Source organism: Vicugna pacos, chromosome 15, assembly GCF_048564905.1.
Source record: "Vicugna pacos chromosome 15, VicPac4, whole genome shotgun sequence".
NCBI classification, from domain to species: Eukaryota; Metazoa; Chordata; class Mammalia; order Artiodactyla; family Camelidae; genus Vicugna; species Vicugna pacos.
Genome location: NC_133001.1, coordinates 22,051,977 through 22,075,127, shown reverse-complemented (window position 1 = coordinate 22,075,127; position 23,151 = coordinate 22,051,977). Strand labels below are relative to the sequence as shown.

At 42.0% G+C, this 23,151-nt stretch overlaps 2 protein-coding genes and 1 non-coding gene across 9 annotated transcripts in view; 1 reads left to right on the top strand and 2 right to left on the bottom strand.

Moving 5' to 3' along the window:
• GPR75 (G protein-coupled receptor 75) overlaps nt 1-16,132 on the bottom strand; it is a 30,675-nt gene extending 14,543 nt beyond the window's left edge. For 3 of the 6 annotated variants that reach the window (XR_012059030.1, XR_012059029.1, XR_012059028.1), the window contains exons 1-2: nt 15,926-15,998; nt 3,819-3,931 (exon numbers count right to left, since the gene is read on the bottom strand). Coding sequence is in view for 3 of the 6 variants with exons in the window: in XM_072937752.1 (XP_072793853.1) it covers nt 9,980-11,625; nt 15,926-15,962 (1,683 nt within the window). In the remaining 3 variants the exon portion in view is untranslated. Of the gene's footprint in view, nt 1-3,818; nt 3,932-7,377; nt 11,699-15,925 lie in introns of those variants that run through there. The other 3 variants (XM_072937753.1, XM_072937754.1, XM_072937752.1) reach the window with 3 other exon arrangements.
• Nucleotides 16,133-19,108: 2,976 nt separating this feature from the next.
• On the top strand, nt 19,109-19,216 carry LOC140686001 (U6 spliceosomal RNA). Its single transcript, XR_012059434.1, has one exon. It is a non-coding gene; the product is annotated as a U6 spliceosomal RNA (small nuclear RNA).
• Nucleotides 19,217-19,509: 293 nt separating this feature from the next.
• PSME4 (proteasome activator subunit 4) overlaps nt 19,510-23,151 on the bottom strand; it is an 85,093-nt gene continuing 81,451 nt past the window's right edge. For both annotated transcript variants that reach the window (XM_072937751.1, XM_006211270.4), the window contains 3 exons: nt 22,415-22,548; nt 21,536-21,674; nt 19,510-21,079 (listed from right to left, as the gene is read on the bottom strand). In XM_072937751.1, coding sequence (XP_072793852.1) covers nt 21,540-21,674; nt 22,415-22,548 — 269 coding nt within the window. In that variant the 3' untranslated portion in view covers nt 19,510-21,079; nt 21,536-21,539. The remainder of the gene's footprint in view (nt 21,080-21,535; nt 21,675-22,414; nt 22,549-23,151) is intronic.

The following is a 23,151-nucleotide window of genomic DNA, read 5'->3' as shown; positions in this document are numbered from 1 at the left end:
AACATTATGTTTCTCTGTGAAGAACACAATTCCCAGTCATATATTTCCTCAGAATAATATTAATAAAATCAGTTCTTACAATTTCTTTGACATATTTTGTTGCTAAAGCCAATCAGACAAGCGAGAAGCTTTTGTAAGCTCTTGCTAATGTCAAATATGAAACGAACTGAACCTGAAGCATTTACACAGGTTACGAAACCTAGCCTAGTGCCACAGCCCCAGGAGACAGGCATAAAGCACTCTTTGTGAACTGCTCCACTTTTTAAGGCCTAGCTGGCATCTGAACAAGGTACATTTTGCAAAACATCAGGCTTTGCAAGAAAATCAAGGTTCCCACAATTGAAAGAGCTCCCCCTCATCAGCATGCTACTGGCAGCTGAAGGCTGGGGAAAGGGTCAAAAGGGCAAACCTTCACATTAATGGAACTCAGAGAAACAAACTGAACTTATCTTGGAACCAGCTAAGTGTATTTTTTTTAAATCAGAATTACCTCTTTACTGGGGTAGAGGAGGGAAAATTCACCCACTTGCCCCTAAACAATGAAGGGATATTTTTACTTTGGTAAAATTAACCTCTGAGGCATTGGACCTAAACAGATTGCCTGTTAATTATTTCTCACGGAAAGCAAAATTTCACTAAATCTGCACCTTTATTCAAACTGTCATCTACTTCAAAGTAATTTGTATCCTCTCCTCTCTCCCTCCAAGAACCAGTTACTTCTTTTCCCCTCTAACTTCCTGTGTGGTTGCTGAAGAGTCTGCTTTCATCCTCAGTGTTCTCGGCAGCATAATGAGGCATAGGATTCCAGTGAGAATGGATGCAGGTTGTCTGGCAGCTCTTGAGCAGCCAGGGTGGTCCCCTGGCAAAAGATGCCCTCAGAGCTGATCCCCTAACTGGGTAAACAGAAACAAGGCCTTGTAGTTCTCCTAAATCAAGACCGTATCCCCTTTCATTAGAGTCCTGCTGATAATTGTCCTGGGAATATACAGAGGGATACAAAAAGTAACAAACTCGGGGCAATTGTAACCCAGCCAGCCAGAGATTTGGGTTGACATCACTTCCAGGCTTTAGCCATTCATTCACTTATTGTATGATTCATTTATTCAGCAGTCATCACTGAAAGCCTACCAGGGCCAAGGACTGATAGGTACTAGGGACATGATGTTGAACAAACCAAAGTTTATGCCCTATTAGAGCTTTATTCTAGTGGGGAGACAACCAGTAAACAATTATATGTAACTATTATGAACTGAATTGTGCCAACACTCCCCCAAACTCACATCTGAAGCTCTAACCCCCAATGTGACTGTATTTGGAGGTAAGTCCTTTAAAGAGGTAATCTAGTTTAATGAGGCCACAAGGGTGGAGCTGGTGTCCTTCTAAGGAGGGGAAGAGACCAGACAGCCCCACCCTCTCCCTCCATGCATGCACAGACAAGGGGCCATGTGAGGACACAACACGAAGGCAGCCTTCCACAAGCCAGGAAAAGAGGCCTCACACGAAACCAATCTTGTGCGACCTCAATCTTGGACTTCCAGCCTCCAAAGTTGTGAGAAAATTAATTTCTGTTATTTAGGTCACCTAGTCTGTGGTCTTCTGTTATGGCAGCCTGAGCAGACTAGTCCAGTAGTACAATGTTGGGTAATGCTAAGAACCATGAAGAAAATAAAGCATGGCAGAGGGACAGATGGTGATGGGGTGGACAGTTACGCTGAATATGGCAGCTAGGAAAGGCCCCTGGGGAAGACCATTCGTGCTGAAGCATTCCTGGGGGAATTGATTCCCTGACATGGGGACAGAATGCAGGCATGTGAGAATCAGCCAGAAAGCCCGTGTAGCCCCAGTACATTAGGCAGAGTACAAAGGAAAGGAAATGGGGACAGAGGAAACCAGGGAGCAGCCCACTAGGGTCGAGCAGGCCATGGCAAGGGCTTCTGATTTTGTTCTAAGTGGGATGGAAAGCCACTGGAAGGCTTTAAGCAGGAGAAGGACAAATAGGATTTACTTTAAAGGTCACAGTCACACAGAGGGGAGACAATGGGAGAGAAAGACTGGAAGGTGGAGAATAGTTATGAGGCTGATTTAATAGCCCAGGTGAGAGATGATGGGGGCGTGGGCTGGAAGGGACGGGGATGGGAGAGGTGAGAAACAGTTTGATTCAGAGCATATTTTCAAGGAGATGAGATGCGGTATGCAAGAGCCCAAAAAGAGTGGACCTGACTGAACTGGGCAGCTGGGAACTGCAGTGCCGCTTACTGAGAATGTGAAGCAGCAGGAGGCACAAGTTTGGTGGGAAGCAGGCAGAAACAGACTCACAGACATAGAATACAAACTTGTGGTTGCCAGGGGGACGGGGGTGGGAAGGGATTGACTGGGATTTCAAAATGCAGAATAGATAAACAAGATTATACTGTATAGCACAGGGAAATATACAGAAGATCTTATGGTAGCTCACAGAGAAAAAAATGTGACAACGAATATATATATATGTTCATGTATAACTGACAAATTGTGCTCTACACTGGAATTTGACACAACATTGTACAATGATTATAAATCAATAAAAAATGTTTTTAAAAAAAAGTCAGTTTTGTACATGTTAAAATTTAAGATGTCTATTAGATATCCCAGTGGAGATGTTGAACTGCGTAGACCAGCAGGGAGTTCAGGGAGAGGTTAGGACCAGAGAAAACTGAGTGTCATTAGCATTTAAGCAGTATTGAAAGACTGAGTATCACAGTGGCTGCCAGCCCCTGCTTCCCAACTTACAGATCTGTATTTGGGAACGTGGGAGGAAGTAGGGAGCTATTTTCCTATCTTCCTGCTCCTCCTTTCCCTACTCCATCCCCTCAAAAACTACCTCATCTGGCTTCAAGAGGTCATCGTGTCTTCACTCCTGGGAGGGACTTCTGGTTCACCTGCGCCTCATCACACACGGGCAGGCGGGTGTTGCTAACAGGTACACACCGCAGCATGTGCCCAGGCGTCTGCCCAGGCAGAGTCCGCCCCCTGCGGGAGCTCAGCTGCTTTGCCCCTGGTTTGAAGCTCAGTCTTGGCCTGGCCTCTCTAAAGCCTGGATCCCTGGAGGAGGGGAGCCTTCCCCCGCCTCCCCCTCCGGCTGCCTGCCTTTTAGGGGACCGTGGGCCTCTTTCATAAAGGAGAAGATAAACAACAACTCCTTTAAGTGAATAAGAGAGAAAAAGCCTGTCCCTGGGAGTCAAAAATTCCACTAGTTTCTGTGTATTGTTGCCACTAAGCTGTGAATGAAGAGGATGGCCTTCAAAGGAAGGCTCCATAACCTGGCCTGGCTAGATTCTGGAGAATTATTTAAGAATGAGCTGAAATCCAAAGTCAGATCCGGTGGGGCCCTGAGCTGGCCAGCACCCAAGGACGGCTACTGGTGGCCTAAGGCAGAGCGCTTCCCACCAAGGTGTGCTGAACACGAAAAAGGGACCCGGTTTATAGATGCTCGTTTTCAGGTCCCTAAGACTGAGCTGTTTGAGAAGCTACTATGTCTTCCTCTTTAGGACCTCATGCTGCTTTTTCTCTGAAAGGTCACTGTCCTTTCATTACTGCCCTCTTCCCACTTTACAAAATAATTCCCACCCGGAACCTTATGAGGCCTTGCTCCTGGATGTAAAGGATTGCTAACCAAGAACTATTCAAAGTATTAGTTTCAAAGAAGGATCCTTAAATTATTTACCAAGAGACCATAATTTTCTGTTTTCCCCTAGGTTATACTAAATGCCATATATCACCAATTCTAAGACAGGCATTTTTTTTCACATTGTAACCTCTCTGCAGTTGGTATATCTTACCATCATCTAAGCCCAATGGCTGTTGCTATTATCGGCATGTGTGCATTTTCACAGTCAAAACTTGTAGAATGGATGTCAGCATGTTGTAGTACCGTGGAGCGCTCTTTTATCACCTAAGAGAAAGGTGGATAACTGATGATTAATCAGATAAGGTTAACAATATTCCCAAAGCAGGATACAAATTCTCTTGTCTAGAATAAGTCTCTAGGTCAACTAGATGAGTTTCTAAATTTAAACCTACTACCTAGAGATACACTCCTATTGCCAATTCAGTTTTGACTCCTAAAAAAACTGCTGTAAAGGCAATCTGTAAGGAAACACTCTATTTGCAGCTCTTTCTTATTTGCTAGGTTGCCTTGAGGCAGTTTTCCTCTACATCACTTTCCTTGAACAGATATAGGTTTGGGAGTAGTTTCAATAGTATTCATAAAATGAATCTGCTCTTCAAAAGTTTGATGATGTTATCATTTCAACAGAAAAAAACGGAGGCTAAAACATGGACATTCTGATAACAACTGTGTACAAATGCATGTTTAAATAGTAATAAGCTTCAGAAGTGAATTTGGAGTAATATCAACAATCTTCTTTATTGAATTCTTAAAATAGGAATTATCTAATAATATTTTAATAATTCTACTCCCATAGAAACTCTCCTGACTTCTACTTTAACAACCCAGCAAGTAACACGTTCTCTCATCCCTCTGTACACTGTTCTGCAGGGAACCCATGCACACCACGTGCCAGCAGAATACTTTCTACGTATGTATAAGCATTTCTGCTACTGTCTTTCCTCAGGACTAAGCAAACAAACAAACAAACAAAAAAGGAAATCAGTAAGAATATAGATTTGAACTACACAATCAATAGACTCAAACTAATGGATCTTTGGAGAAATTTTACCCAACAATAAGAAAATACATATTCTTTTCAAGTATACTCAAATCACTGACACAAACTGTCCATTTATGGGAGCATAAAGCAAATCTCAAATAAATTTTCAAGGGTTGGAGCTGTATAAATCTCACTTGCCACAATGTTATTAAGTTAAAAAATCAATCATTGAAATATAATTTTGGGCAGTTAAGAGAATCACTTCTAAATAACTTGTGAGTCCAAAGAAAAAACAGTAATGCAAATTAGAAAATATTTAGAACGAAATGATCATAAAAATAATACAGCAGTAAATTGTCTTACTATTCCAAATAGTTTCTGCTCTACCCTGTGAAAGAATTATATAGTCCAGCTCATTGTCATGATCTCACAGTGCCCCAACCTGTTAGATTTGTATTTCTGAAATCTTGACATCATGCTTGGCCATCTGACTTGCTTTGGCCAGTGAAACGTGAGTGGTGTGATGTGTGCTGCCTCTGAGCAGAAGTTTCTACAAGTCCCTACTGTATTCCTTCTGCCAGAGATTGGCATGGTGCAGGTAACTGCTTCTTCAGCCTGGATCCTAGGATGGAGTAGAGCCACGGTCAACATGTAAGAAATAGGTTTTTGTTGTGGTGACACAGAAATTGGGTTGAAATTGCTGGTTATCACAGCACAACTCAGCTTCAGCTAATACAAATGCATATCAAAATCTGTGGGTTGGAGGCAAAGCTTCTCTTCAAGGGAAATTCGTAGACTTTAATAACTTAACATGCTTACATTAGAAAAGAGAAAAACTGAAAATTAATGAGCTAAGTATCAAACCTAAGGAGTCAGAGTGGGGAGGGTATAGCTCAGTGATAGAGTGCACACCTAGCATGCATGAGGTCCTGGGTTTAATCCCCAGTACCTCCATTAAAAATAAATAAATAAACCTAATTATCTCCCCTTACTACAAAAAAAAAAGAAAACCAACAACTTAAAAAAAAGTTAGAAAAAATAGAAAGAACCCCAAGGAAGCAGAAAGAAGGAAATAATTTGACTAGAAATTAGTGAAAGGAAACAAAAATACTATACAAGGGATCAATAAAGGCAAGAGTTGGTTCTTTAGAAAGACTGATAACATTGTCACTATTTGGGAAGATGGACCAAGAAAAGCTGAAAGGAGAAAGCATAAATAAATAATAAAGGGAATGAGGGGGGTGAGGGTATAATAATAATAATAATAACGTCTGCTACTAAAACTTCAGTTTAATATTATACCGAATTTTAGCCAACCTTGGAAGACAGGAAAAAGAGAAGGTATAAGGCTTACAAAGGAAGAAACAAAACCACTATTATTTGCAGATGACATTGCTGTCTACATAGAAACCCAAAATATTCTTTAGATACATTATCAGAAATGAGAGAATTTAGCAAAATGGTTATGGTTAAATATAAAAATGGCATAAAATTTACGTAAGCTATTGTATTCCTATTCCTCAACAATAAACAGAAAATCTAGTTTGAAAAATAAAGGAAATAAAAGAGTGGTGGAAGGAAGTTACAAAATACCAACCACAGCCTCCTAATCAGAGGCAAGTAAGGTCTCTATTAGCTCCTTTATTTTCTTCCTTATGAAACATTTCAACCAATTTCCTGTCCTTGCCCTGTTTTCCCTGTGACTTTCTATAAGATGTACTTGCTGGTGGTAAACTCTAAAATTTCATCCTTAGGTTACAGAATATCAAGTTGAGATTTTTGACTGAACTAGAAGACACCACTGAGAAATAAGCAGAGTAGTTGACAGGACTTTGCATCTTTCCTCTGGAGGAGAGGAAGCAGGTTTTTGTTTAAATGAGAGAAGCTGCATTATTTCAAGTGGGACAGTGGGGCTCTTGCTGTTGCTTGGACACATGGCTGAAGGAGTGGCTGTAAATGCTGAGTACCAGGAAGACGAACCACTGTAGACAGGGTGGACTGGAACTCAGTATCTGTTCTTTACCAGATTCCCAGAAGCTAGGGTTATAAATGCAAATTGGGTTCTGCCAACTACATGCCCAGTGCCAAATGTTTTCTGCAGCAGGACTTTGATGTTCCGGTCGCTTAGCTCTGGAGGTGTCACGAGGGCTCGTTGTGGAGGCAGTGGCAGGGCAGCGGCCTCCTGATCTCTGGATGTCTACTTCTACAGGTGTCCTAGAAGTCAGACAGAGTCCCCGGAGGCGTCCCGGCTTCGGCTCTTGCTGGCTGGAGGAGCAGCTCAGCTGGCTGCTCAGGCTGGGGGTGCTTCCTGTGGACTCCTCCCTGGAGACCCGGCATTCTAATGAGTTAGTAGCCATCTAATCTCCTGTATTCAATCCGTTCCTGCTTAAATTAATGCTTTCTGATTCTTAGAACCAAACCCTGATTAACAGATAAACTGAAATATCCAGAATTCCATATCTTCTTCCAGATTCATTTCATTTTAAAGAGGTTTTTTAAATGTTTAGTCCGGACTTTTCCCGCTGGGTGAGAAACTTTGTTTAGTAAATATTTAACCTTTGGAGCTACTTATTCTTGGTTATTCTGAGCCTTACTGCCTGCTACAAAATGTGGGCAAACAAGTTATTTCATCTTTCAAGGAAAATTACTCTCTCCCAGCTTCAACACTGGCTATTCTCTGATGGTTTTTAAATGATTGGACAGGAAATAAGAGTACTGCAGTCTCATGTTCAGAAATGTTAGGATTTTCAGTATTTTTATTTTCCAAACATTAGTTTAAAAGAACATTAAAAGCGTCAGAAATACAAATCTGACCTAACGGTTAACATCAGAACAATTATAAAATGTTTGAATACATCACATATTTTGCATCACAGTAAAGCATCAATAGAACTAATTAATATACCCTGCTAATTAGTCAAAGTCAACTGAATTCTCAATACTTTTATAAAAGTTCTCATTTTAGCCCTTATGGAGAAGTTACATATGTCTATCTATAGCTTTACCTCCATATAGATATCGGTATAGAGAGACATATATCACTTATGAAGAGACAAGTAATACATATCTGCCTCAGTCTCCACATCTACATATATCCACACACAGTCAGAGAGACAGAGACAGATACAGAGGAAGGTGAATAATCTAGCCCACTGTACATGTCATGCAAGTTAATAATTTCTTGATGAGCATAAAGAGACTCAGTACGTCATATGCACATGCTTAGTTTTCTTTATGCTGTAACTTTTAGCTCCCAAAGATGGGGCAAGTCGTCTCAAATGTGAAGGTCACACAGGAAACCTGTCATTGTTAATTTAACAATTAAGTAGAAACTACTTTTTAAAAAAATATTTTATTGAGTCACATTTAAAATGCCTGGCCAAAAAAGAGAGACAGGCTTTAAAAAGTGTGAAATATCTTCTTAATTAATATTATTACTTATGAAGCTGTTTGGCTTATTGAAATAAACACCAGGTTCTGAATTTAGACAAAAGTCTAGTTCCTGATTTACCTCAAGTCTTCCAATGATCTTGGGAGAGAATATTAGATTTCTGAATTCTTCATTAAAAAGAGGTAATATACTAACCTATCTCATGGGAATATTAATAAATGAAAAGTGTTGTATTAAAAATATAAAAGCACAATTGAAATAGGTCATAGTGACTTCCAAAAATAGCATTCAATTACAAAAAAAAATGAGAGAGTGGATATGTTCTTTTCTGTTATAAAACTGAATAGCAAAAATAAAGGACAAAAGGGAGAGAAGGAAGGTAAGAGGAGAGTCCTAAAAGGTGAATTTAAAAACAAAATAAAACCCCTATCTTATACTTAAACCTCAGAAATAGAAATGACTGGTTGATATGGGAAGGTAAGCATTATTAGATGAGGCTGAGCATGGTTCTAGTTGAGCATCACCTGTCTTCTCCATGCCTCCCATGACCTCTGGATTTGGGGACAGCCTGGGAGAGGATGCTATAAATTGAACACCTTCCATCCAAAGGGACAAAGGGCCTTCCAATTTGCAAACAGTTCTTGGATATAACAATTTATAAAGATAGCTTTTGTATCTTGATGCTCATCATGTCTAAAAGTTACAGTTCCAAAACTGTACAGAGTTCAAATGCTAACCTTATAATGAAAATATTTTTACATAAAAATATAAGTTGACAGTTGTTATCCTAGGAATCACAGAGTATATAATAAAATTAGTTTTCAGTGTACAAATACTTCATCTGTTTTGCCTTACTGCCCATTTCCAGTTTAAGATTAATGGGAGAGAATTAGCGCACTTAGTCTGACAACAGGTCATGTTAAGAATTTGTCTAATATAGTGATATATAAACAAAGACCAAAGAATTATTTCTAAGTAGTTACTTAGGTACTCTTTGTCAGGTTGTTAACCACCATTCTTACACAGAAGGAAAGCATGAATCGAAACACCCCCATCTCATCCCTATGCCTTCTCAGGCAATAACCATGACCACCTCACACATACAAGAGCCTAGCCCGCTTCCCAGAGAGCAGCACCCTGGTGAGATGACTCTCCCAGGAAGAGCATCCCTCTGCTGCAGATGCAGTCCTCTTCACTAGGATTCTTGGATCAGATCATTCCAAAATAGAACAATTCATTTTTAGCAAGCAAAAATTGCTTTCTTTTCAAAAGAACTATATAGCTACTTAATTGACACAAAGTAATAATGTCTCTAACAAGAAATGGTAATAATCACAATACTGTATTCTTGGTTGACTGTCGTATGCAAGGAAAGTACCTAATGCTTGTGTTTTTTTGGTAAGGACAGTTTTAGACAATACATTTCTGATTTTCTGCTTTAACAATGTATTATTTGTTCCAGTAAGCCTGCTACCAAAACAAGCATATTGTTCCCCATTTCAACACTTCAATCAAAATTTACAATTCAATAAAAATAACACAGTAAAGACAATACCTTCACATTCTTTAAAAAAAAATCCAACTCGTATTTACTTTGAAGATCCAGAACACTGACTCGAATGATCATCAGTTCATTCCTAGCTTTAATACGGTAGCATGATCGTTCCCTGGCATCTATTTAAAAGTTTAGTACAAAAGGCTGGAGCACAGATCCGGGTAAGAAACTAAATAATAAACTTTTACATCAATTATTAAATTGTTAAGAAAACACAAAGCAAATCAACAGATGCTAACACATCAGACAAAAGAAAATCCTAAGTGCCAACTGTTCGGGTGAATCGTTAAGTTTTGATCTACTACTGTTCTCAAAAAATTAAAAAACAATCAATTTGTATCAGAAGCAAAAGCAGTTTACGTCGGACTCTCTGGCCTCTCTGGGCTACACAGAGGGGACTGGAATCTGCTTGGCTGAAGTGCGGTCACACTCTTGCATTAAATCGTTGGTGGTGTGATAATGCATGGCAATGTATGAATTGGCAAATCCGAAGGCGTTCACCGGCTGTAGGTTATGCGGGATGCTCTCTTCCTGGGATGGGCTGCTGTTGTAGATACTGTAGTACGGCTCGATCCGAGTGTTGATGGGGGTTGAGCTGCTCTGACCATAGTGCTGATGTCCAGCAGACATCTTCGGACTGACCACACTTTCCTTCGAATGACTTGGGCCACAAGCCTGGTCCACAAATTTCTTCTGGGGCTTTGGAGACAGCATGTAGGCGGAGTTTGTCTCATGATGGGAGGATTTGTTCCTGTTGACTTCGAGGTTCCCTTTTCCCATGGCTCGAAGTCGAGTCTTCTGTTTGCAGCAGAAAACACCCAGGCCTACGTACCGGAGGCACCAGAGAACTTTCCTTCTCAGCCCTGCACTGTTCCGAGAATATATAAAAGGGTTTAATCCTGACTTGAAAAATATAAGAGTGAATCCAAGGAGTTCAAACTGGTAAAGGATGAAGCTCCCGTTGCTCGAGAGAACCACCTGCACCAAGGAAATCCCCAGCGGAAGACAGCACACCAGGACCGACAGCACGATGACCACACAGGTGACCACCGCCTTGGAATCCTTAGCCGTGGAGAGATTGACAGCTGACACCAGCTGCAGCCGGCTGGCTGCAGGGGCTGGCAGCTGGTTGGGACTGTTGGTGTATCCGTGGGTCTGAACGTGCTGCAGTTTGTTGTAATTCTGGTTCCTGTACAGAGCCGGCATGGCGCACTGGATGGGGTCTCCACCTCCCTTCGCCAGGGCCCCCATGAAAGGCTGGGGTCTGGAAGCATCCACTGTGATCACAGGGGGGCACTTTCTGACTTGAGCATTTTTCCGCAGGGTCTGAGCAATCATGATGTACGAGACAGAGACCACAGCCACACAGAAGGTGAAGTCAACCACATAGAGAGACAGGATGGCTTTCCCTTCTCCGGCAATCAGACTGGACATGGGAAGGCAGAGGTGCGACTTGCTGGTTTTTAGGGTGGCCAAGGTGGCAAGGGTGAAACTGGTGGCCCAGAGAAGCAGAGTGAGGAGCAGGGTGCAGGGAAAGAAGGCCGAGCGATTCGGCTGCTTGCCCAGCACCATGCGGAGCCGGTGCAGGGCGATCACCGCCACTGTCTTGAGGGACATGATGATGAAGCCAGAGCTGGTGAGATGAAAGGTGAAGCAGAAAGCGTCTGGGATGCTCCTGGCTGAGCTGAAGAACAACACGAAAGTGAACATGGGGGCCGTCACGCCACAAATGAAGAGGTCACAGAAGGACAGGTTCAGGATCATGAAATCAAAGTTGGTTCTGAATTTCCTAAAGGCTGGATCAAAGAAGGACAAGAAGACAATGAAGTTGCCGTAGGAGCCCAGGCAGAAGATGACTGCGAGTAGAAAGGTACAGGTCACCAAGGTGGCCGTGTGGATGAGGTCCCGGAGGTCCTCCTGCAAAGCAGTGCTGTTTCCTCCCTGGGAGTGAGGCACATGTAGCAGGGTGCTGTTGGGAGCATCCTGGAGGTGGTCTGTTGAGTTCATCTTCAGAGAGATGACTCTTCCTTCTGTGGGAAGGGAGTCAGGGCCTCAACTCACAGATGAGCGATATCTGACAAAGGAGGCCCAAGGCAGAAAAGCCTGCGCACAAAAATGCACACCCAGAAACAGAAAGGAATTAATGGAGAAAGCAGACTGGTCTCAGGAGCTTTTATAAAAGCTCTAGGATTTTTCAGCTCTGACCCTGTGCCTGGAAAGCATTTCTCCTCTCAAAGCCCAACACAGAAAAGACACAGACACCTCAGAATACATTCATACAGCTAGTTTTAGCTTTTATGACACAGTGGTTTCAAGCTAGTTTAAGCATCGCCTGGTGAGGGTTAAAAAGACAGATTCTTGGGCGTCATCCCCTTGAGATTGTGACTGAAGGGTAGGTGTACAGATGTACAGAAACACCCCAGTGCCGGACACTGGACACACAGGAACATAACTTCTCCACCAAGAGATCACAATCCAGTTGGAGGAGATCAACCTCACGATGTAACGGCAGCCTAATGCGGCAAATCGGCTGACAACAGGGTGCTGCGGGAGGGAGAGAGGCTGAATGTAATCCAGCCCAGCGTGGACCTGAGAGAGGCTGAGGAGTAAGGAGGAGCTCGCTGGGTGAAAGGTGAGCGGCAGGGAGTGGGGGATGGACAGGCGGGGAGAAGGGGAGTAGGCCTTTGCAGCAGGACTGAGGCAAGAAATAGCATGTGCTTGCCATATGAGCAAGAGGGTATCATTGGCGGATGCTGTGGCCCTTTGCAGAACTCTCACAAGTCACTAACAAATCCCATTTTTTTCCTTAGGAAGAATCCTTTGTTTTCCAGTATTTATATTTTCTTCTCCCTGCTTCTGATTTCTTGGCCAAGTCCATACTTTGCTTTGGAAAAGAACTTTGTATAGGACTACCTTTGAGAGGGAAAACATAGAAGTAATGAAGAGTGTCAGAATTATATTTGAGATTCACAAGGTGCAAAGCACCACTTTGTAAACTCTCTGTATAAATGTGAGTCATCATTATCCCAGCAGGAGTATCTTCATGAGGCAAGAGGTATGCACCCAGTCATGCATTCATTCACCTGGCTCACATCTCTCATGTGCACTATATGACAGCTTTATGCTATGCACTGTGGCTGCAAAGATAAGACTCAGCCTCTACTTTCAAAGAGTAACTTTTTTCTTCTTGCTCCTTTACTTTCTTAACCTTTTCTTCCCCTCCATTTTGCGATATTTGACGTAGTACACTCACACAATCTTTTGTTCCAAATCCCAAAGCCCTGTGTAGCCTGGTGCCTACCCTGCTCCCAAAGATGCTTCCGGTGGTCCAGCTTAAGTTGTTCCTGGGAGACTGGTGCAATGCTCTTGGCAACCAAAAAGAATTTGTTTTAATCCAGCATTTTAGGAATAACCAGTGGCATTGGGGAGGTCCAGGAGTGATGTTCAGAATATTTAACCACTAACTCCACCTGGGTCTCAGAGGCCTGCAGCTGTGCCAGGGGTTAACCCTTTAGTTGCTGGATCATGGGGTGAGGAGGAAGGAGCCAGGTCAGCGAGGGATTACCAGGAACGCCAAGCAGGAGCTATGGACCACCCAATATAGAAGTCTCTTAGCATTCAATAACAAGTACAGCTGTGCCAGAGAGGATCAGACAAATTCCAGTCCTGGGGAGATCCATGTAACTAACTGGTATCCTTCCTGAAGGAAGAAGATAACCTATTCCACATTCTCAGAGGTCAAAGAGAACAGATCATGACAATATCATGAATTTCTCCACTGGGAAGTGAGACCAACTTTTCTGTACTTTCCTTATGAAAGTTCTATGAGAGAAAAATTAAATCCTGATCTTCTGTTTCTTGATGATTAGAATTAAAAAACAGTAATAATGGATAGCTTTTTGTTTTCACTTAAAGACTGTGTACCCATTTCTGAACCCTTTTTGATACCTACGTAGTGGGGAAAAAAACACTTTTACTGTTTGCTTTTCTAATTGTTAATTGGAGGATTCTGGTTAACTGATGAAAAAAGAAGTAAGAGAGAAAATTCAATTTATGGACACAGGAAGGGCAGAAAGGTGATAATATTATTTGTACCAAATTCTCCTGACCCTGAAGGGCTCCCACGTTGTAAGTAGGGAGATGAACAGGGGTGAAGAGGAAAGCAGGAATTTGGTCTGCGGAAATTAAAAGGATGAAGTCTGGAATTAGAATGCTAAGAGAAATATTGAGTAAGCGGGTAATAATGAAGACATGGGTGATGGAATTTATGAAGACCCCAGGCTGGGAGATATATGGAAAGGGAGTTGTCAAGGGGAAAATGGAATGTGAGACACCAACATTAGTCAAGGATAAGAGGCAGGAGGGGAAAAAAAAGATTTGGAGGAGCTGAGGGACAACTTTCACTTCCTGTCCATTATAATTTTTCAATTAATTAAGAAAAAGGAGAATTCTAGGTCAGGAATATAATGATCAGTATCATTATGTTAACATTACTCAGTGATTATGATATGCCATGCACTCAATGCTCCACACTTTAAACTTTCTGAATTCTTACAACAACCTTGAGACAGTATAATTTACCTCCATTTTGCAGATGAGGAAAGTGAGCCCCTCTCTTAAAGGCGTAGAGCACGGATTTGAACCTAAGCAGTTGCTCTCTAAAGCCCACACTCCACCATGCTAAACAGAACAGCAATCAAGGCAGGGAGCCCCAGGTCAGAAAAGAGTTACAGCTGCTATAATTTATTGGGTGGTTATTGTGTATCTACCAGGCACTTCTACTAGAAGTTTCACATACACTATCAAACTTTATTTCATTGTCATTATAATCCTATGAAGTAGGATTGCAATCGCTTCCCAACTCAAAGTTCCTGGAGCCCAAAATTTGAATGCAGATATACATATACATACTACTGTGTACCCTTTTTGGCAGGGTTGATAATTATGGTTTTGGTATAAAGTAACTGTAAATCATTCTGATTGGGATAATTAGGGAAAAAGGAAGGAATCAGAGAATGGGAAGAAAAAAGGGAGAAAAAGCAGAAGACAGAACAGAAGTAAACGTTTTGGCAGAGAAACTTTAGAAACAATAAGAAAATGGAGAGAAAGTAAACCCAGGTATTACTTCTGAGAAAGAGGAGGCTGAGATGACAATTTGGGACAAAGCTATGACGGCAGAACTATAAAACTCAGTGATTTGGGGAGGGCGGGTAAATGAATACCTATTCACTACTTACTCCTAAATGTTAAATAAAGGTTCCCAACATCGGTTTCAATGCAAGCATACAAGATACTCTTTATCTCTAGGACCATAAATAGTTGCTGAAAGATGTGATTAAGGTAATAAAATCAGAAAAATTTTAAGTTGCAACTCCAGTCTTAAGGCTTATTACCCACAATAAGATAGAATGAATTTATATCATATGCATTTTGTTACAACTAAAGAGGAGAGATCCTAACTAGTAAGCAAGGAATAGTAAGTGAAAATTTACTATACAGCAGTGATGCCTCATTCCGATGTGTGAAACGCCTCTGATAGTGTGCTGTCTTAATATTTTAGTACATATTGAAACATTTTCTACGAACTTTTACAAGTCAACTCACGACCTGGACTCTTCCAACTAATTTTTTTTTTAATCTCATAATGCCTTCAATTCCTTGAGGGCAGGCATTTTCAGAGTCTAACCCTCAAAAGAGAACAAGGTTTTGTAATATTGTTATTCGCACTGAATTTGTATTAATCAGGAAAAACCTCAGGGAAGTTAGGTGACTTATCCAAGGTCACTAAGATTCAAGCCAGATTTATCTGATTTCAGAGGTCATGCTCTTTCGCCGCAGCTGAACTACATATTGAAACCCGGTGCAGCTGATGAGGTAGGGTAGGGTCAGTGGATGAGGGAGATGGGGCGGCTGCGGAGCACCCCCAGTCTGAGGATGGAGTGGGAGGCTGCTGGGAGGGAATGTCGACCTCCGTCAGGGGTTGGCGAGGGATAGGGGCTCCCTGGGCTGGGGAAGGTTAGGTAAGGAGGGCCTAGCCGGGTCCAGGGAATCTTGTAAAAGATTCCGAAAAGGGTCGCCGGGGTGAGGAGGGCTCAGCCAGAGCATGGACGGTGGGGGAGGGGTGCCACAGGCCCGGGGGAGCCCCGAAGCCGGCAGGGCAGGGGCGACATGGCTTCCCCGCAGGCCGCGCCAGGGGCGCAGGGCCGCAGGTGCGCGGCGGCCGGGCCTAGACCCGCGCAGCCGCCTTCTCGCCCGTCCTCCGGCTTCTCGTGGCCCGGCCCTCCCGGTCCCCGCGGGGTCGTCCTCCTCTAGGGGTCCGAGGCCTCTCACCTGCCTGGTGGCCGTAGCGCCGCCCCTCCTCCACCATCTCGCAGCCGGGACCCCAGCTCCGCCCGCCGCCGGGGATGATGCAGGGCTCGAGGCATCATCGCCATCGCCGCCGCCTCCGCGCATCCTGGGAGCCGCGGCGAGCCGGGGGCGCGGAGGCGCAGTCACGGAGCCGCGGAGGGCGCCGCCCCCTTGGCCGGACACTCCGGCTCCGCGCCCCGCCTGCCCCCGCCGCCTCGCGGGCCTCCGCGTGCCCTCGTGGCCCGCCGCCCGGCGTCGTCCTCCGCGCCGCGCGAGGTGTCTCTCAGGCGCGGCGTCTTGCCGCTCGGGGAGTGGGGGCTCCCTGAGGCTGACAAGAGCTGACAGACGGAGGGAGAGGGGGCGAGCGGGCTGGGTGGAGAGGAGAGCACAGGCAGGGGCACGGATGGCGCACAGCCACCCGTGGGGGCCGCGAACAGGGCGGGACGGCGGCCTCACGTAGGCCTTCGCGGGGTCTGGACCTCCCTAGGCGTCTGGCCGGCCCGCCGCCCACCTCGCCTCATTCCGGGGCGTCCAAGTCCGCCTGCCGAGCGCCTCTCTACTGCAGCTAATACGTTCCCTCCTAGATTAAACTGGCGTCGTGCAGTTTGGTATTTTGAGACACAGAATTTGTAAATCAAGTCATTTTTAACAGAATTTAAATCAAACCAACATTAACTTAATGTAAAACAAAACTACACATTTTTTTTCCTTCTCAGCTCTCTGAAAGTATTAACGAATTTACTGAGGGAACCCAGCAAGGGGAATAATTACTAGGAAACAAAGGCAAAGTAGAAAGACAGTACCCATTCACATAAAATAACCAAGCCAAGAAATCACAGACACTATTTAATGCTGTGTTGAATGTATATTATCTTGAAAAGCAATGACGCTATGTTACACAGCTAATTTTAGTAATCAATAAGCTACCTATCTCTTTCTTCTAAAGTCCAAAATAATGAACTCATAAAATGGGTTTAATTTTAGTCTCAGGGGTTATCAAGTAGCATTCCTAAATGTTTGCTATTCTAGGTACAAAAGAGAGCCAGTTAAACTCTGTACTCCTTCAGTGTCCCAACCTGGGTTATTAAGATCTTACTACTTTCCTCCACGTATTGCCAGAAAACCCAGAAGATTCTGTTTAAGTGAAATACTTAAGAGTATTGCTACTGAAATCTCCATTTTGGCCAATAGTTTATCCTTTTAAACAACCATTTGGTACCAAGTTCCAAAGAATTTGATTTATGCATATAACTTGTTTTTCCCAGTTCCCCCCTTGCTTTCGAGAAAATTAAGAGGGCTGGCCAAATTATGAAATAGACATTCAGTCCAGGAGTTGACAATGCTATCAGAATTTAGAAATAACTTCAGTTGTAATCTGTGTTGTCAGTAACAGTGACTTAGGCCTTAGGAAAAAAAGAAAAGAAGACCATTAGTATTTAGAGTGGAGTTAGCATTCAGAGTGGCAAAGTTATATCGCAAAGTTATATCCCTCTGCATGTCAATTAGCTACTGCATAAGTAATTGCCATCCACTTCCAGGCATGTGGCCACAATACAGGAGGAGATTACAATAGGTTCGGGCTAGAATGCCACCATTAGAGTTACACCTATGGGAGAAATTATCTCATATTGAATAAACAATTCACAAGTTGTTAAAGGATTCTAGAGATCTAGAAGAGGAAATCAGGAACCACCAAAGTTTCAGAGCTAGTTAGGACCAGCAACAAAGCTAAGACTACAATTAGGTCTGCAAAATGTACCAGCAGTGTGTCAAGTTGGAAAGAACATTGGTTTAGTAGTCAAAAAATGGAAAATATGCAAATAAACAGGGCTGACTATAAACATGTTAAAATATGAATAGGTTATCAATTTGCAGGGAAACCACCATTCTATATACACTATCAATGACAATGCAAATTGGCACATGTACTTTGAGAAGAACATCAGATCTATTCAGATGTTTAGATTGACCTAAAAATCTCATTCCCTGGAATTTATCCAAAGGAAATACTTGAGAAGAAAACAGTTTTAAGCATGAAGGTATGAAAATGTTCACTGCAGTGTGTCTGTAGTAGAGAAATTGAAAACAACCTTGATGTTCAACAATGGGGGAATGCTTAGTTACATTAACAAGACAAATGATCTTTGGCCACAAAAATAATAACCATGAAGGCTATGTAGAGAGTTAATTTTTCCAGTCAGACAAAACTCCTCACTGGTCATTTGTGGCCATACTCCTAATCATTCACATTAAGAGAATAGGTGGGTAAATTTTCTCTCAAATTATCAAACAATCTGCAAAGTCTTTCTTTTTTAAAGGATCCATTCTGAAACTAAAGATATTTATTGGCTCTTACAACATCAAAGATACAGACTTTCTCCTCCCCTCACTTCCCAACACTCACTTTCCCCCATCCTGCAAGCCACCTAGAAACTGACATCAGGAATCAGCATCTTACAAAAGCTCCCAACCAAGCTGAGACTTTCTAAACACTCGTCTGCCTTCATACATTGCCTTCCCTTAAACACTGTTCCTTCTGTGGTTCCCTTTTCTTTTGAATGCAACATCCATTTAAGAACTGTCTTAGACAACTGTTGCCATTCATCCCTTTTCTCTCCCACCCCCCTTTCATTTTTGAAAATATTAGTAGAAAACTTAGGGAATTAAATGATTCACAGCATAATCAGATTGGGGTATCAAAGTAATAAGCAACTTCTAAGCCTGGTATCAGAATCACTTGGGGCACGTTAAAAATTCAGATTAAGTAACACTTTTTAAGGTCCAGAGTGTGCCTCAGGAATCTTCACCAGTGGTCCTCCATCCTGGCTGCAGGAGTGAAGTGTTAGGGAGCTTTTGTAAGATGCTGATGCCTGAGCCCCAACCAGAGATATTCTGACTGAGTAACGCAGTAGGTTCCCATTATTGCACTTTAGGAACTTGCTAAGGCAGAGTTTCAAATAGCTTAGTTAGGAAAAGCCGGAGTGGTCAATGTAACATAAAGCCTCACTACTCAGTGTGGTTTCCGGACTAGGCATCAGTATCATGAGCTGGGAGCATGAATTAAAATTCACATTTTAACAAAATCCTCATGTGATTCTCATCAATTTGAAGACTCGTCTAGATCAGTGCTATCCAACTTTCTTTGATGATGAAAACATTCACCTGGTGCTCACCTCGGCAAGTACATATACTAAAATTGGAACGATACAGAGAAGATTAGCATGGCCCCTGTGCAAGGATGACAGGCAAATTCGTGAAGCATTCCATATTAAAAAAAAAAAAAAGCATTCACTTGTGCTATTCAGTAGGGTAAACACCAGCCACAGGTAGCTAATAAGCACGTGAAATGTGGTGAGTGAGACTGAGGAATTTTTAATTTAACTTAAATGTAATAAATAGTCACAGGTGGCTATGAGCTACTGTACTGGGCAGGTCTGATCTAAATAGTTCATTCTGGTCAGAGGGCATGAATTTATGGATCCAGATCCATCAACGCAAAAGGAATCTGCGAGAGTCACTGCCAATAGAACTGTCTTCTCCTTGCAATGAAGACAAAAAGCCAGGTGTTAAAAACAATCCATTTATTGAGTTTCAAACTAGTTACACAATTGAAATAATCAGTTTGGCACTACTCTATAGAGGCATTATGCCTGCGTATGCTGACACTTAAGTACTGTATCAGGACCTCTGCTGGGCTTAGGTCTGTATCGAGTCACTCTGCAAGTAGATACTAAAAAATATACTGTAGTGTTCCTTTAAGGAAGACTGTACAGGGTGTGTTGTAAGATGACATTCACCAACTTGTGAATTACTTGAACCTAGAAGATAACTGGCATTCTATCAATTTGTCATAGGCAAACATGTGGCGCTTGCATTTAAAGATGCACACAAAAAGTTACATAAAAATTCAGACATTCTAACGATAAATGAACTCAAACAGAAACCCCACACCTTAGCTTTTGTAACATGAAAAGATAAAGAAAATAATTTAAAAACACAAAAAATGGCATTCAATTGGTACAAAAGCCAAAAATCACTATAATAAAGAGCTACATGTGAATCTTTACAAATTAATTACACAATGGTGTTGTGTAAGAGGTTGCATCTGTACAAAGTCTTGGCAATGCTATGTCTACAGTTTATACAGTCTTTTACATCTATGTAACATTTATTAAACAAGTCAATTAAATATTAAGACTTATTAGTCTCTCAACGATTCTGCAGGCAAAAAAAAAAAAAGAAAAAGGAAAGAAAAAGGAAAACAAACGAGGGGAAAAAAAAAAAAAGAGAAAAAAAATTACAGAATTTCCACAAACACAGCAGTCCTCCATTAGGTGAAGTATAACAGTTTTCAAAGAGGGTCAAACAATATTGGTGAAGAATACAACCAGTAAAAATCAACCAGTCAGGGTTTTTATTGTTGTTGTTATTTATTTTCAAAATCACACACTGTAAACACACACAACAATCGATCAAAAATTTATTCAGCAAACCCCCGGTTTTTCAGCAATTGCTCTATTACTCAGCACCAAAAACTCCAGCCTGTGAGAAGCACTTGGACACAGACTTCACTTCTGTGTCTTGGTCAAGCAATCCATCAGGTCCTTCGTTGGGTTCAAGACTTGCCCTCCTTTCCTTCCCTCTTCATGGCTCTCCAGACCCAAGGCTCACGAGGCTTCAGATTTATGGCCCACAGCCCTAATACCATCTAAACCCAACAGCCATTTGGAAAGAATTCAGAGTAATTTGAGATGAATGGAATGACAGGACCTGTATGACAGATGGACACTCTCCATTCCAAGTAAACTGTTTCGTAATGAGTTCCTAGACTCTGTCTGGTCTTGGATGCCATGATCATAGTGGGTGATTATTTCTGGTCTGAGATACTGTGGCTTTGTCAGATGCCTCAAAGAAAAGGTGATCAATATTCTGGAAACATTTCTGGGCAAGTTAGGAAATCAAATGGCAGCTGAGAACCTGTGGAACATGGACTAACAAGACCAAACACAGAAACCACCAAAATGACGAGAGCTCAAGAGGGGCAGAGTTTTAAAACCTGCGAAGAGCCACCATCATAGATGATACCTGAGGATCTGGAATTTTTGATGAAAAGAGCTCGAAGTGAGGATTACTCATCTGTATCAAGGAGGAAAAAAAGTTCAATTAGGCCAAAGGACATCCAATTCAAAGAGCCCAAAAAGGAAAATCAATATTCTACCTATCCCAGTAGAAAGGCTTCTGGGTCATTCCTCTCTAATACAGAATGAATAATAAATACTGAAGAATTCAGATGAAATGTTCTCACAACTGTACAGAACCTAGAGTCCCTCGGACAACTCAAAATGTCCAGGCCCCACTCAGGAGGCAACTACGAATATGATCTCCCTTCTTTCATCTAACTGTTCCCAGGCCACTAAGCCCACACACGTATAAAGGTCTGAAAGCAGTCAGTTCTCTGGGAACTTTCTTCCATGGCCATAGCAAGAGCCGTGAGAGAAAAAACTTACGAATACCCACTTCTCAGTTAATCAAACCAGTGACATCTGCCTGAGGATGCCAGGCTTCTTTAAACTCTGAACTGTGCTGCCTTACCTTTCTATGCATAATAGCAGGGTGACACAAGGAGGTCGGTGAGAACGAGCAGCTGGTCGTCAGTGAATTGCTGTTTGTGTTCTTGCCAGTTGTCATGGTGTGTCCTTCGGAAATTGGATAAGGTCTTTTTTACGGTCATCTGTAGGGTAGGCAACCCACATACACTTTATTTTAACCTCTCCAGGGTTATATTTAGAATACCTTCAGCTAATTAACAATCCTTCTTGACTTCAGAACCTGACACTTCACTGAGTGCTACAAAACCAATAAATCAATCTTACTTCGAAAAGCCACCAAGCCCACTTCTTTAGAATTTATCACTAGCTGCACTTAAGTGACTAGAACTTACACCGCATTATCAAACCAGTTTCAATATACACTTAACATCTGTTTATCAAAATGAAAAGGACAAAGCATTGGCCTTCCAAGTTGTTTAATTTAGGAACACACACAGATGTTCACTAAATAATACCATCACAATTTCCTGTTTAATATTAACTCCCAGTTAAGATACTTCCTAAATATACAATGCTAGTGAAATAAAAGCATAAAATTTAACTATCCTGACAACACTGACAATACTTCCACTGGACTAGGACTGATAAAAGCTATGGTAATTTCAAAAAAAAAAGAAAGATGAAGCAGCAGCTATGGTACTATCCTTGCTACGAAAAGACCTCAAATAAACAAGGTAGCAAAGTCTCTGCAAAATTTTAGTAATTATGGATGAGTAGACGTGGCTCTGGCAGAGGCAGTGGTAGCAGCAGCTTTATCAAAGCAGAAGATCCAGAGTATATAGGAGACTATCAGTATAAATGGTTTCTTACAAAACATCATGGATAATGTGTGTGCAGAGAAACTAACAAGGAAGCACTTTACCTCAATAGGCTGAGGATCATTCAGATGTGCACTGAGATTCATAAGGAGCTGGGGCATCCAGGTGGGAACATCATAAGGACTAGAGAGAACACATGCACCGAGTCCTAGCACCCCAGCATGGCGCTTGACCAACTCTGCAAAGGAAACAGCAGTATTTGTGCAAATATTCACAGGACTCTACTGCACTTGCTACAGTGAAATGAGTTCTCCATTATGCTAGTTGTTTTCAATGTGTGAATTTCTGCATTTAAAATGAATTGGCCTGCATACATATCAAAGACAATTTTGAGGCTAAACTAAAAACACCCTCTGTCCCTCAATGACAGCATAATTATATTTAGGTCAGAAATGTGTCATATATTTGGTAAAACTCACACAGTAATGCCATTTTTGATAAATTCATATCACATGTGAATGTGCAATCCCTGATCCAAAAACAATCACCAATCAAAATTAGATCCTACTTTTCTGGATGTGACTACCCTTCACATGCATCAGTTCATCAGGTAAACACACCATATATGCGGAATGTCTGTAGTTCTCAAAATAGAACTGCAATGTGTCTGAATTCCAAAGGGTCTCTATTCTTCCTTTTTAGGATAGAAGTTGTGATAAAGTGCTTCCAAATTCTCACTGTTTTTTAATAAATATGTGTGTATGTATGTGTTTGTAAGTATATCATATATGCACACATGGTAGATAGGGAGTTGACTGTTAAGAAAAAGGGAATTTGGAGT